Source organism: Loxodonta africana, chromosome 21 (genome assembly GCF_030014295.1).
Source record: "Loxodonta africana isolate mLoxAfr1 chromosome 21, mLoxAfr1.hap2, whole genome shotgun sequence".
Taxonomy (NCBI): Eukaryota; Metazoa; Chordata; class Mammalia; order Proboscidea; family Elephantidae; genus Loxodonta; species Loxodonta africana.
Window position 1 is genome coordinate 50310325 of NC_087362.1, and position 12847 is coordinate 50323171.

Sequence of the window (12847 nt, forward strand, 5' to 3'; positions counted from 1 at the left end):
TGATCATACGTTCCTTTCCTCTTTAAGCTGTTTTGATGCATTCTTTACAAAGAAAAAGAAAATGTTCAATAAGAACAAAGGAACCACCAGGTGATTTTGTTTTGGATCCCTGAAAATAAGTTTAGGGTTTGAAGTTATTATTTTAACACTGTAGGTAAAAAAAAAAAAAAAAAGGTTTAATTTAGCTCATTTCTCATGAATCTGGCAACCCAATAATTAAATGAATCGGAACGCGTTTCACCATAGCTACACTAGTACTCAGTTCCTATTAGGTCTCTGGCTTGTCTATTAATTATAACAGTGAAGTCAACACTGATAGCTGGAAAGTAGAAAACCAGGGACAGAAAACAAACATTTCGGGTCCTCCAGTCATTCTGATCAAGTCCTTGGTAGCCATTTCTAGCCCCCAAGCCTGTGAGATGCCTTTGGGAAGAACTGAGGCTGCGGATATCAAAGGTCCCAACAACTGGCTTGTCCCACACTTGCCCCATGGGGGGACCCCTGCCTACCCAGAGCTAGGAGGCAAATGAGTAAGACAGGTTTTTCCTTCCAGCTCACATTGCCTTTCGCCAGGAAATATGGCCGCTGCATGGAACTGCTCATCCAGAGAGGCCTGTCTAGGTCTGTCTCCTACTCAATCCTGGGCAAGTACTTACAAGAGGGCTAGGGTGCCCAGAGATGTTGTCCCATAGACCCCCACTGGCCAAGGCTCATTTTAACTGGAGGTGCCCCCAGAAAGCATGGGCCTACCCAAGGGTGCATATCATTCTACTTTTTATTGTAAACAAATAAAAGAGTAATCCATAAGTCAAGGTCTGGACTCCCTCTCCAAGAAGCCAAAGATCAAACAAGTGATGTAATTTTTGACAACTCTAATTGAAAGCTGTTCAAAAGGCATTGAGTCAAAATAACCAAACGACTCAGGAAAGAAGGGACTGGGCCTGCAGAGCCCAGACAGGGAAGGCTCAGGGCCCAATAGGGGTGGGCTTGCCCCTAAGTTTGGGAAACTTGGCTTCAGGTCAAGGCCTGGGAAGCAGCTGCTGGGTACCCACCTGTCTAGGATGCTCCACCAGCCTAGAGCGTGAAACATTAGCTCTAGCCTAATCTTAAACCCTAACTTGGGGTGCAGGGGCTGGAAAGGGGGGACATGAAAGGGGGACACACGAGGCCAGGGGCCGGGGATCCAGGTGCTTGTTCAGGCAGTGCAGCCAGACTTTCCCAGAGAGGCCCCTGTGGTCTGTCCAGTGGGCACAGATATCAGAAAGGGTAGTCAATGGGGCTGTCCATGTGGGCAGGGAGGACCCACGGGCCAGCCACACCCTGGTTACAGCAGATCCAGAGAGAGGGGATGTTTCCTGGAGCCACAGACTGCTGGATCCACTGACCATCTTCAAGCCTGGGCTCAGACCTGTGGTGCCAGTTGGGGCATGAATGTCAGTTTCCCCAGCTCGTGGTCTAAGTGAGGTCTCTGGGGAATGGCTCTGGCCTACCTGCCTCCAGCTCCACCTAAAGGAAAGGTAGCCAGAGACCCAGGTTGGGCTGGGGAAGGGCTGGTAAAAAGGGCACTCACATAGGACAAGTCCTCCAGGCCCCTGCTCAGGGCCTGCCCTGACACACAGCTGCTGTCAGAGCCACTGGAGCCACTGGCTGATAGGCACTGGGACGAAACTTCTGAGTCCTCAGGAGCTAGGGAGAGAGACTGGGTAAGCTGTTGGCAGGGGAGGCCCAGACCCCAGGCCATGCCCTCCTGCCTGTCTAAGCCCAGACATACTCAAAGAGGGCTGGCTGCCCAGCTCTGCTTCAGCTTCCAGCAGTGCTTCCTCCAAGAAGTTGGTGGCATACAGGGGCCAGCGGAGGCCCAGAAGAGCTGGGTCTCTGTACAGGTGCAGGTTGAGGGGCCCCAGGACAGAGGAAGAGGCAGGGTCTCCAGGAAGGGAGTTGGAGGCCCCCAGGTAGGGGCTGTCGTAGTCAAGCGGGGCCACAGCAATGGAGGCCCGAGAGCGAACTTCTGCATAAAAGGGAAGGTCTGGTGGGGACAGGCCAGAGCCCAACCAGGCCTGAGGTCCCAAGGGGAGCTCAGGCCAGGGCTGATGGAGACTCACACTGCCACCCAAGCAGCTTTCCTCACCCCCACCCCTGTAGGCAGCCCACTACCTCGGTACTTGAGGACATAGTTGATGGTACGGTCATTGATAGCTTCCTCGCTGGGGGCAATGTCCTGGAAGGCCTTGTTCCCCACACCCATGGACACCATCTCTGCCATGCGCACCTCTGAGTAGAGAGTGAGCATGAGGTGGAGCCTGTGGACATCAGCCTTGCCCTTGGACCTCTATCCCCTCCCTTAAATGAATCGTTCCTGGAGACCTAGCTGATTATCTATCCTGTCCTCTGAGCCTTTCTGGTTCCCGGCTCTCTCCTCCAAACCTTCCCTTTTAAAAATGAGGCTCCTTTTAGAGGTTAATACTGTATCTAGAGTCAGACATGGTGACAGCAGGACTGCCTGACTTTGAAGTTCTTTCCCCTGCTGGCTGCTGCTGCTGGCCTCTTCCCCACACAGCTGCTGAAGGTACCTTCCCAAGCTTTCCAGGTCCCTAGGCTTTCCCGGGGCCCCTGTGGGACAAGGTAAGCCCTCTAGGGAGGAGAGTGAGGGATGAAGTAGGGACAGGGACCCACCCTTATTGTGGACTGCCTGCCTCCAGAGCAGGCGGGAGATGTCCGTGGTCCAGGCCTGTTTGGTGGCTGAGCTGGCAGCCTGCAGCACAAAGGTGTCCCTGGCCTTGCGACGACGGAACCAGATCTCAAAGCTCAGGTTGCCATCCCCACAGCTCTCAGTCAGGCCAAGGTCTGCCATCTGTGTGGCCAAGGGAGATGGGCTTGATGAGGTGCAGGGGCAGGGGCAGGGGCAGGGCTGGGTGGGCCTACCTTGAAGGAGCGCTTGTAGGCAAATGTGTCGATGCCTGTGGGCCCACGGCGAGGCTTGCTGAAAAGCAGCAGCTCCTCAAAGAGGAAGACGCGGCGCAGGGACTTGTGGCGCCCAGCACGCACCGTGAATTCGTCTTGTCGCACCAGCTGCCCCTGCTCCTTAAGGTTAACCTGTCAAGGAGGGGCCCAGTGGGTGCCTGGCCCCTTCAGCCCTTTCCTTCCACACCCACTGCAACTGCCCACCAAGGCCTGGGTTGACTCACATCGCAGCCCTGAATGGCGTCCATGGCCAGCAGGTCATTGCCGTGCCGCAGCTGGAAGCGCACGAGGCTCTGGGCCGCCCGCAGGGCACTGAGCTCCGGCACTGGGCCCCCGCAGGCCCGCGCCAGCTCCTGCAGCAGCAGAGCATACTTGCTCATGCGCTGGATGGGCTTTAGCAGGTACGAGGCCAGGTCCAGGTGGTCCCCCAGCGCTTGCTGCTTATCCTGCCAGGGGAGTGGGAAGCCATCAAGAGGCTTCAGGGTATTCCCTTTCCCCCACAGTCCCTGGCCTGCCTACCTACCTTGAAGAAGGTGTGGCCATAGCTGGTCATCAGGGCGTCAGAGCAAGGCTTATTCTTGCTGTAGAGCGCGTACATCCCAAACTGCACCCTCTGTGGGGACAGGTGGCTCAGCCTGGGTGTGATGGGGCCAGCTCCCAAAGGCTGGCCTCCCCCAGGCCTGGCCACTCTGAGCTTGAGAGAACCAAGATGCCAACAGACACCTTGCAGAGAAGTCCCCCCAGATCCAATCTGCACTGCTTCAAAGTGGGGGCAATCTGGCAAGAAAGGGCATGTACCAATGGGGGCTTGTCCACAGGCCATCTGGGGAAGAAGTCCCATCTATCCCTCAGATTCAGCCTCCCGGCTTCACCTCTGCCCCACTCACAGCTCTGAGAAAGCTCTCTGATCTCATCTCACCCCAGACCACTCCTCCTCTGCTCTCCCGACTCAGCTATGATGGTTTGTCTCTCCCTCAACCACGGGGCCTCTTCCCTGACACAGGGCTTTGCACTGGCTGTTTCTGCTAAATGGAAGGCTCTTACTCCAGCTCTTTGCACTACCTGGTTCTCCCTCCTCCCTCAGGCCTCAGGTCAAATATTCCCTCCTCAAAAAGGCCTTCTCTAACTGCTCCCTAAAGTGGGAACCACTGCCCCACCAGTCACTCACAATTACATCCTGGTTATTTTTCTCCTAGCCCTGGTCTAGAATTATCTTTTTCATTTTTATATTCCTTCTGCTAAACTATGAGCACCCTGAGAGACAGGGACTTTGTCTATCTCGTTCATAGCTGTTCCCAGCACAGGGCCTGGCACCGAGCATGTGCCCAACAGCTCACTGCTGAGTGTGGCAGAATGAGGTGTGGGCGTGTGGCCCATGGGGCTTACATGGCGCAGGAAGGCATAGGCCACTCGGGGCGGATGTCGGGTGCAGGCCTCCAGCTCCCGCAGGAAGAAATGCCGGTGGAAGTCTCGCAGCTTCTCCAGGTTGCCAAAGAGGTGGGCACGCTGGCCACGGAGGCCCTGGGGCACATCAGGGCGATCCAACTCAGGGAAGTAGTTCTCCATGGTGTAGTCAAGGGCACGGACATATTCTCGCTCCGTGGCTACCATCTCCGCCAGCACCAGTTGTAGCCTGCCAGGTAAGAGGAATTAGGACCCAGGACTCCACTCTGCCACTTCCCTCCCTGCCCTGCCCACTGCCTGTACCTGTTGGGGCTCCTGGGCTCAGAGGTGCCTGGTGGAGGAACAGTGGGGGATGACCCAAGCTGGGCACCACCCCCAGCCTCCGGTCCATGGCAGGCAGCTGCAATGGTAGCGTGGTGGCAGTGGTGGGCAGGCTCACTGAGGCTCTGCCCCAGATTCCGATCAAAGCTGTATGCCTTCCTTAGGGGAGGGGGAGCATGTGCAGCTGGGACCCTGCTGACACACAGGCTACTTCTGCTGCCTGTTGGTGGTGCCTTCAGTGCAGCCTCTAGCTTCTGGTCCAGGGCCAGCCAGGTATCCTGGCACCGTGCCCAGGCCCAGCGGCACTCCTGGCGGATGCCCTCTGAGCCCAGCCCCGTGGCCAAAGCCCACATCTTTCGGAAATGGGCGGGAGGCAGGTCAGGGTGCTTGGTCCAGTGCAGCTGCAGCCGCTGTAGCACAACCCCTGGGGGCTCCAGCTCCAGCTCTGCCAACACCCGTTGGCCCTCCTCAGCCCATGTCGAGGCCTGCAACACCAAGGCCAGACAGACATTGAAGGCAGAGTCCACTGAGACCACGAGCCTTCTCCTCTGGCCACTCCTTACCCCCAGAGGATGCCAGCCCTAGCCACATCCCCAAGGGTTGGATTTTGGAATCAGGTTGAAGAAGAGGAAAGAGAATAGGCTTGGAAGGGCTCTAGCCAAGACGGAACTATGGTGGGCAGCCATCCCTCTGGCCCCACTGACCACCTGGAGCCAGGGACAGGGACCCCTTGCCCACCTGCTTGAAGAATTGCAACAGTTTCTCAGCATCTGCCAGCCGCTGGTGCCGCTGGGCCAAAGTCCTGGAAAATTCAGTCAGCTGGGCTTTCAGGGCCAGAAAGCGGGCTCCAGGGGAGCCCAGTTCAGCCACCTCCCAGCCAGCCAGTGGCTGTAGAACCTTCTCCGCTTGCCTGATCTGCTCCTGGGAACAGAGACCAGGCTCAGCCTGCCCAGGCCTGTTAGTCCAACCTCCAAGCCCAGGTTTTTTCCACTGACATCTGTATCTACCTTGTCAAATTGTTCCTGTAGTTAAAGAATTCCCTCTACCCTCTGGCCCTCTAGCTCCACCCACCACCCTTCCACGACCTTCTCTCTCCCTCTGCTCCTTTTCACAGCCAAACAGAATTGCCTATCTTTCTCACTATTGCCACTTCACCTCCTCCAGCCCCACTTCCGCTCCATCCCAGCACTTCTCAGTGCTCAGCCCTCTCTCTCCTAGGGCTCCCCGACACCTCCTCCGCACTCTCCTGATTCTCCTCGCACTCTCCTGATTCTCCTCGTCCTCCTCTGGGGGTTCATCCTCCTGCTTCCCTCACTCCCAGCCAATCTTGTGTGACCACATGCCCACATGCACCAAGTAACCCTTTCCAGCCCAGCCTCTCCTCTGAACTCCAGGCCCAGTACAAGAGACTCCCCCTCATTCCCTCACAGCCATCTCAAAGGCACACCCAAGTCTGGAATCATGCATTTCCCACCCCCAGAAGGGCTCTGTCTCCTGGTCCCTCTTCTCAGGGAACAGCATCCATTTGTCCTTACAAACTGCCTCTCCCTTACGTCTTCCTACATATGTATCTACCATGAAACCCAGTCAACTTCTCAAGTCCATCTCCCCTGCTACCATCCTGGCCAGAGCAAGCATCCTTTTCTGCCTGGACCATTGCAACTGTCCCTTCTTTGGACTTTCCACATGCATCCTCCAAGTCATTATCAATCCAGAAACTAGTGTACTTTTTGAAGAACACGGACCTGGTTATATAACTTTCCTGCTTAAACCTTCCCACGGTTCTCAGGATACAAATTCCCCCTCCACAGGACCCAGTGATCTGGCCACTGACCACTTCTTTAGCCTCATCTCACCCCACTCTCCTTCTGCTCTGTGTCTCAACCTCATTGGCCTTCTTATGTCTCCTCAAGCACGCCATGCTCCCTCTTGCCACAGGACCCTTGCACATGCCGTTTCCACAGCCTGGAATGTCCCCCTAATTCCTAAGCCTCTTCTGCCTGGTTGACCCCAATCTATTCTTTGATTCTCAGCTCAAAACTACTTTCTCAACGAGAATGTTAACACGTTATGAAGAACATAACTAATGTCACTGAACAGCTTGAATACAAATTGTTGAATAGAAACTTAAACTGCTGCATAAAAACCTTCACCGAAAACATAATAAAATGTTTTTTTTTAAAGTATTTTTTGAAAGTAGCCTGCCCAGACATCCTACTGGGCCGGGTCTTTATTACATACTCAGGTAGAACCTAGAACCATCTGCAATGCTGTTCTCCAGAGCTTTTGTCTCACTTTGCAAAGAGACATGATTGTGAACTTTTGATTACAACTGATCTCCGTTGGACTGTCAGATCTAAGACAGCAAGGAATGGGTCTGCTTTCAACCACCTCTGTATTCTTAGTCCCTGGCACAGCGTGCCAACACCTGCAAAATGAACAAGTGACCAAATTCACCTGGGCAGCCCGGTCCAGCTCCTGAAAAGAGCCCTTGGCCTGGAGCAGCAAGTCCAGTGAGGATTCCCCTGGCTCCTCCAGTGCTGGCCAGCCCACCTGCTGTAGCCACACTTCAATCTAAAGGGATAGAAGCAGAGAAGGTGAGAGCTGCTAGGGGTAGGATCAGGCTTGGGATCTGGGATGAGCTGTGCCTTGACCAAGTAGTTACCACCTGGTGCAGTACACCCTCCTGGGCCTCCAGCGCCTGTACCAACTCCAGAGCCTGGACTCGCCGGTTGCTTTGCAGGGTCAGTTGGTGCAGCAGTCCATCCACATGGCCATACAGCTTGTCAACCTCATCCACTGCCGTCCTGGTGCAGGGCACACGGTCTTAGGAGCCCTTGCTCCACCCTACCCTGTCCTGAAACCCACAATCCTGGCTGGCTCTGGGCCAGTGGCTGGCATGGGATGCTGTGGGCTGGGCTAGAGCAAGATCTGGGAGTTGGGCTGGCACCTACCTGTAGTCTGGGCTCAGAGTAACCTCTGGGGCTTCCTGCTTCAGCCATGCCAGCTCCAAGCCCCCATGGCACTGCAGCCATGTCAGCCGTGGCGAGTCTAGCACCTGCTGCATCAGGACTCGTGCCTGCCGTAGCAGCTGGCTGACTTCCTGGGGTTGAGGAAAACAGGCAGGGCAGAGGAGGTGGCCATGGCAGAGCAGGAGGGAGACAGGGAGCATTTTGGGAGGTTTCAAAAGGAGACACTCACCCCAGACTCCATGGGCCGAGGTATCGCATTCAAGCTCTCAATAGCCCCCTGAAGCAGGGCACAAACCACCTGGCAGCTCTGCAGTAGGGCTTCTAGATGCTGTGAACAGGGGACAGGCATGAACAGAGCAGAGCTCAGTGGTGGTCCCAGGCAGCCTGGATTCCAAGCCACTGCACCCAGCTTTGCCCTGCTCAACCCAGACCATCAGCAGCTTCTCCACTGGGCCAGGTGGCCTGCATACCCACCCCATGCCCCACCCAGTGCACTGACCATCCGGAAGTCTAGCCAGGCCTGGTGGCAATAAGGCAGGCCTCCTCCTAGGGAAGTGGGCAGCCCCGTGGTGGGGATGTGGGTCAGCAGACTGTGATGAGAGGATACCCACTCCAGCTGCAGGAGAAGAAGGTGATGTGACCCAGACCTGGTGGGGAAGTGCCCCACCCCTACCTCTGCCCCACTATGCTCAGTACCTGCAGCCTGGAAGGCACTTCCTCTGGCATCTTTCCTATTAGCAGCACCTGGTGCACGGACCCTGGAGCTGCTACCTGCAAGAAATCTGAGCTCATCCCTGCCCCAACACTGCGTGAAAAGAATGGGGGATGGGGGGCAGCTACAATGCTGTACTCACCTGCAACTGGCTAAGCCCCCAGAAAAGAGAAGAGCTTGGGGGGCAAATGCGGGCATCCACCAGCACAGTCAGTCCCAGAGCCTGTACTTCGGGCCTAAAGGGGTAGACTTCAATCAGGATCTAATTCCAAGGCCCTGCCCCCTCCAGGTTCCATCTTCCAGCCCTCTCCCTTGACCTGGGGATGCTTCGCAGGTAGAGCAGGAGGCGGACGAGCTCACGGCTGCTGCACTTGGGGTGAAGCCAGGCTGCACTGTGGGTGCACAGAAACAGCACTGCCCGGCCTTCTGCATCCCGAGTCCCTGGGGTGGGGGGGGAGGCAGTAAATACCCACCCAATGGCGCCACCGCACCTCCACTCCCCTAGTCCCTGTCCACTACCTGGCAGGGTGGCCATGCCACTGGCCAGCAGTTCGAAAGCAAGGTCTTGGGCCAAGAGGCAATCAGTGGACTTGGGGGGACAGGATCCTCTGAGATCTTGGGAAGGGAAATGGTTAAGTCTACAATGGGCCACCTACCCAGTGGCTTCTCCCCAAATCTGGGCTCTGGCCTGAGTAGGGTCAGAATCATCCCAAGTCTCATCATCCACCTCCAGGCATCCCTACTTCCTTCCCAGGTTTCCCTGATCCAGCCTCACCTGTCTCCAGCAGCTCTGATGCTGTCTCTGACAACGGGTCTCCAAGGTCCACAGGATTGCTGTCCAACTTCTCAGGGCCCAAGCTGGCTGCCACTACCCTGCCTAGGTCCCCTGCCAAGTCTCCCACTTGGCTGTCACTCCTAACCTCGACCAGGCTGAGGTGGGAGGACATGGGGCGTAGGAGGCTCTCCACTCCAGAAGAGGCTGGGTCCTCTGACTGGGCTGAGGAACCTCCTGATGTGCCCTTCTGGCCATCCCCTGACCCATCCGCAGCCATCACTTCTGGGGGTGACTGAAACTTCCCGGACATCAGGCTGCCCTGTAACCCTTCACCCTGAGCTTCCCCTGCTGGTGATCGTGGAGTATTGGGGTCCTTAACCTCAGTGTCGGGTGTGGGCTCCTCCTCATCCCAGGCATCCATGAAACTGCACACAGCAAATCTCCAGTCGGTGGAGTGGCCCTGAAAGTCCAAGGACTCATCCCCATCCTCCAGGGGCCTTTCCATTAACCCCTTCCTAAGGGTGGGTCTGCTCAGGACCGAGTGTAAGAGGGGCTGGCCCCTCGAGGTGAATTAAGGCCCCGGCTCATGCAGGAACTGAGTTGAAGATGGTCGGGTAGGCCTCGGTGGGCAACGCTGGTAGACGCAGGAGGCGCCAGTGTAGTGTTGGAGCGCAGAGGGCGCTGACGCCAACACGGTTCAGACCTGGGGAGGAGGGAGAGCGTCGGGGGTCTCCCTCCTGCCCAGGCCCCGCCGTCCGCGCTCACAGGGGCGTGCTCGGGGGGAGGTCCGCAGCCGGGACCACGCGCTCCCGGCCACGCTTGGTAGGCCTGTGCCCCGTGGGATGGTCACGGACCTGGGCGTGGCGCTGCCTCGTGCTCGCGCTCCCACCGGCTCAGCCCGGCCTTCGCCTCCGCCCGGGAACCGGCGCGCGGCCTCGCTCGCCAGCCAGCTACACTCACGCCCGCAGAACTCGCCGCGAGGAACCGCGAAAAGGGAGCCCTCGAACGTACCGTACCACCGCGGCCTCGACGGCAGGTACGGCGCGGCCCGCCCGGCTTTCAAGGGCGCCGCCTCCTGGCCGCGGAGGAAGGGACGCGGGGCCGCAGATACGCGGAGCCGCGCCGCCCCCTGGAGGCGGGAGGACAGAGCCGCAGCCTACCCGCCAGTCCCGACGGCAGACGCCAGTGGCGGGAGAGCACCTAAGCGCCGGCTCCCGCAGCGCCCCTACCCGCCGCCCCCTTCGCCCTCACGGGCGCAGTTGGCTAGGCTCCAGCTTCCCGCGGGGCCCGCCGACTTTCCTCGCTCAACCTCGGCCTTTCTGTCGCCGGTAAGGAGCAACGACTAACGGCCGTTCCGCCCCTGCCCACTCCCCGGGCCTGGCGAAGGCGCAGAAGCGGCCGTCCGCTGGGGAAGGTACTGTACGGTCGCGCGAGGGTGCGTGAGCTTGTGGGTCCGCCTGGGATGGGAGGCAGGAGCTTGCAGGGGCTTCTGCTCTTGAATGCACACAGGGAAAGGCTATTATGGTGGGGGCTGGAGGGCAGCCTGCCAGCCACCCTTAGCGAGACAAAAAAAAACTAGAAGGACAGGCTAAAACCCCCTTTCTCCTCACAGCCTTCAAATCTGACCCAAAGAAGAAAGTGTGGGTTCAAGGTTCCAGGGAAGCCCCTCGAATGAGACTCCCGGAGTCCAGACCTGTTGCTTGAGGCTGCAAGGAGTCGGTAGGTGCATCTTCATGGAGGGTGGGGGTTATTGCAGCCCCCCCCATCTTCCTTCCAGTCCCCAGGTACCACGAGACAGGTTGAATGAGCCCATGATGGGATGGGGGCTGAGGGAGGGGCAGGGAGGCCTCTGGGATGGGAGCTGACCCAGGCCTGCCGGAACCCACCAGGCTCAACCCTCCACCCCCACGTATTCCCTCACTCTTTCATCACCCAAGGCCCAGCTAAGGAGGCTGGTGTTGAGGTAGGGGGTCCTGGAGCCAGAGAGACTAGCCCAGGCCTGGCCCCTCCACTTACCTGCTGGGGGAGCTCCAGCAATGCTCTTCTTTTTGAACCTCACTTTCCTCACCTATTTAAAAAAAAAAAAGAAAGTCATTTCTTTCTCCCAGGTTTGCATGTCAAATGTCCCCTCACTACCAGTGCTGGGCTGTGCTCATGCCCACCCTTCCTTTTGCCCTCAGTCAAGGGATCCTGTACTGGTGAAATGACTTGTGAGATCACTCCCAGCTCTAAGGTTTGGGGTCTCTTTGGGGCATGTGGGCCTGGCCTGACTCTCCCCAAAATTTGTGGGAAGATTGTGAGAAGGTTGGCTGTGTGGCCAGAAGGCGCTGTGCCCACAGAATGTCCAGGCCTGGACAGGAGGAGGTGACAGTAAGGGTAATGGCTTCCTTGGCTTTAAGGCAGGCACCTCCTTCATGAGCCCAGGGAGGCTGCTGGAGGAGGGGACCTGAGCATCTGGGGCAGGCACAGTGGGGCCAACAGCAGCCCCCCTCCACCCATCCCAGCTGCTATATCAGCACGTAGAGTCCAGACTCCTGGACAAGCTACCGAGGAGCCTTCTTCATTGGCTGGTCTGGCTTCCAGAAAGGAGACTTGGAGTTGTCCTGTCCCAACCCAACCCCTGGCTTGACTGTCCTCACCCGCTTCTAAGCTACAGTGAGCAGCTGGACCAACCTTGGCCCCTCCCCAACTCTGTCCGAGGGCCACCCCCACTGAGTCACTATCTCCTGCTGCCTCCCTCCCCTCTGCTGCCCACTGTCTCTGCCCACCCCCACACACCAACCAGGCCCTAGGATTTGGCAGGCACACACACCCCTCCCAATGCCAGAGGCAAAGAAGAGACGTCAAGCCACAGGCCATAGCTGATCCAGGCACTCCTGGGCACAGGCAGACAGGTTCAGGGACAGGCACAGAGACACTGAGACAGAGGCAGGGTCCAAACACCAAAACAACCCAAAGCCTTTGCCATTGAGTCAATTTCAACTCCTAATGACCCTATAGGACAGAGTAGAACTGCCCCATAAGGTTTCCAAGGAACAACTGCCCTGGTTTTTGCTTCCTGAAAACAGAGTATGTGTGTTGTCCATGTCTATACTTTGGCACCCAGCACAGGGCCTGGCATAGAATAAATTCTTAGGGGTGCCTGAGACTGGCCACCCTCCCCCTGCCCTCCTGAGGCTCCCATCTGTAAGCTGAAATGTAAAGCAGAGTCACAAATTGAGGCAGTTTTAGAGGCAGAGAGCTACAGGATACACAGCCCTGGGACAGCAAAACTACACACAGAAATGGGGACAGGCTGAGGCCGGGTAGGGAACAGTGGGGGTACTGGGCCTGGAGCCGGCCGGGCCAGCCGACCACAGCAGCCTCTGTGGGCTGAGCTTGCAGGACTGAGCAGTGACTCATGGAGCCCATCTCTGTGGCTCTCCTGGCAGCAGAATTAACACACAGCAGCCTTTTCCACTGAGGTCATACAAGGGGGATCAGCCTCCCTCCCCTACCCCTTCCCCAAACCTCCCTCAGCCTCCCTGTTCCTGCCATCATGAATCAGTTAAAAATAAAACGGGAGCTGTGTGCCTCAGTGGGTTTGGTAATGAGACCTCAAACCTTGCTCACCCTTTTTCAGCCCCAAACAGTGAGGATGACAAATACCCCAGACCTTCCAGCTCTCTCTCTCACCTTTGGCCTAACTCAAGTCCAGACTGT

General features: G+C 57.3%; 2 protein-coding genes across 2 annotated transcripts in view; one reads left to right on the top strand and one right to left on the bottom strand.

Annotated features, from left to right (window-relative positions):
* Positions 1 to 667, top strand: part of KCTD19 (potassium channel tetramerization domain containing 19) — a 34390-nt gene extending 33723 nt beyond the window's left edge. Inside the window, exon 16 of the mRNA XM_010596728.2 lies at positions 554 to 667. Coding sequence (XP_010595030.2) covers positions 554 to 667 — 114 coding nt within the window. The remainder of the gene's footprint in view (positions 1 to 553) is intronic.
* PLEKHG4 (pleckstrin homology and RhoGEF domain containing G4) lies at positions 212 to 9847 on the bottom strand. The gene is made up of 20 exons (XM_064273920.1): positions 9146 to 9847; positions 8890 to 8985; positions 8688 to 8811; positions 8513 to 8606; positions 8355 to 8429; positions 8158 to 8274; positions 7888 to 7986; positions 7641 to 7789; positions 7355 to 7493; positions 7144 to 7260; positions 5425 to 5607; positions 4669 to 5171; positions 4348 to 4594; positions 3485 to 3574; positions 3186 to 3407; positions 2923 to 3093; positions 2674 to 2851; positions 2155 to 2271; positions 1772 to 2008; positions 212 to 1686 (listed from the first exon to the last, which is right to left on the bottom strand). Exons 1-20 carry the CDS (start codon positions 9648 to 9650, stop codon positions 1487 to 1489), a joined length of 3663 nt encoding a protein of 1220 aa, XP_064129990.1. The 5' UTR covers positions 9651 to 9847; the 3' UTR covers positions 212 to 1486.
* Positions 9848 to 12847: the final 3000 nt, after the last annotated feature.

What these genes read in the sequence shown, in the direction of transcription:
- PLEKHG4 (XM_064273920.1), bottom strand. Translation starts at nt 9,650, where the DNA reads ATGGAAAGGCCCCTGGAGGATGGGGATGAGTCCTTGGACTTTCAGGGC. An exon ending in ACGCCATTCAGGGCTGCGAT is followed by an intron (nt 3,094 to 3,185) that starts GTGAGTCAACCC and finishes CCTCCTTGACAG; the next exon opens with GTTAACCTTAAGGAGCAGGG. An exon ending in GCAGGCAGTCCACAATAAGG is followed by an intron (nt 2,272 to 2,673) that starts GTGGGTCCCTGT and finishes CTCTCTACTCAG; the next exon opens with AGGTGCGCATGGCAGAGATG.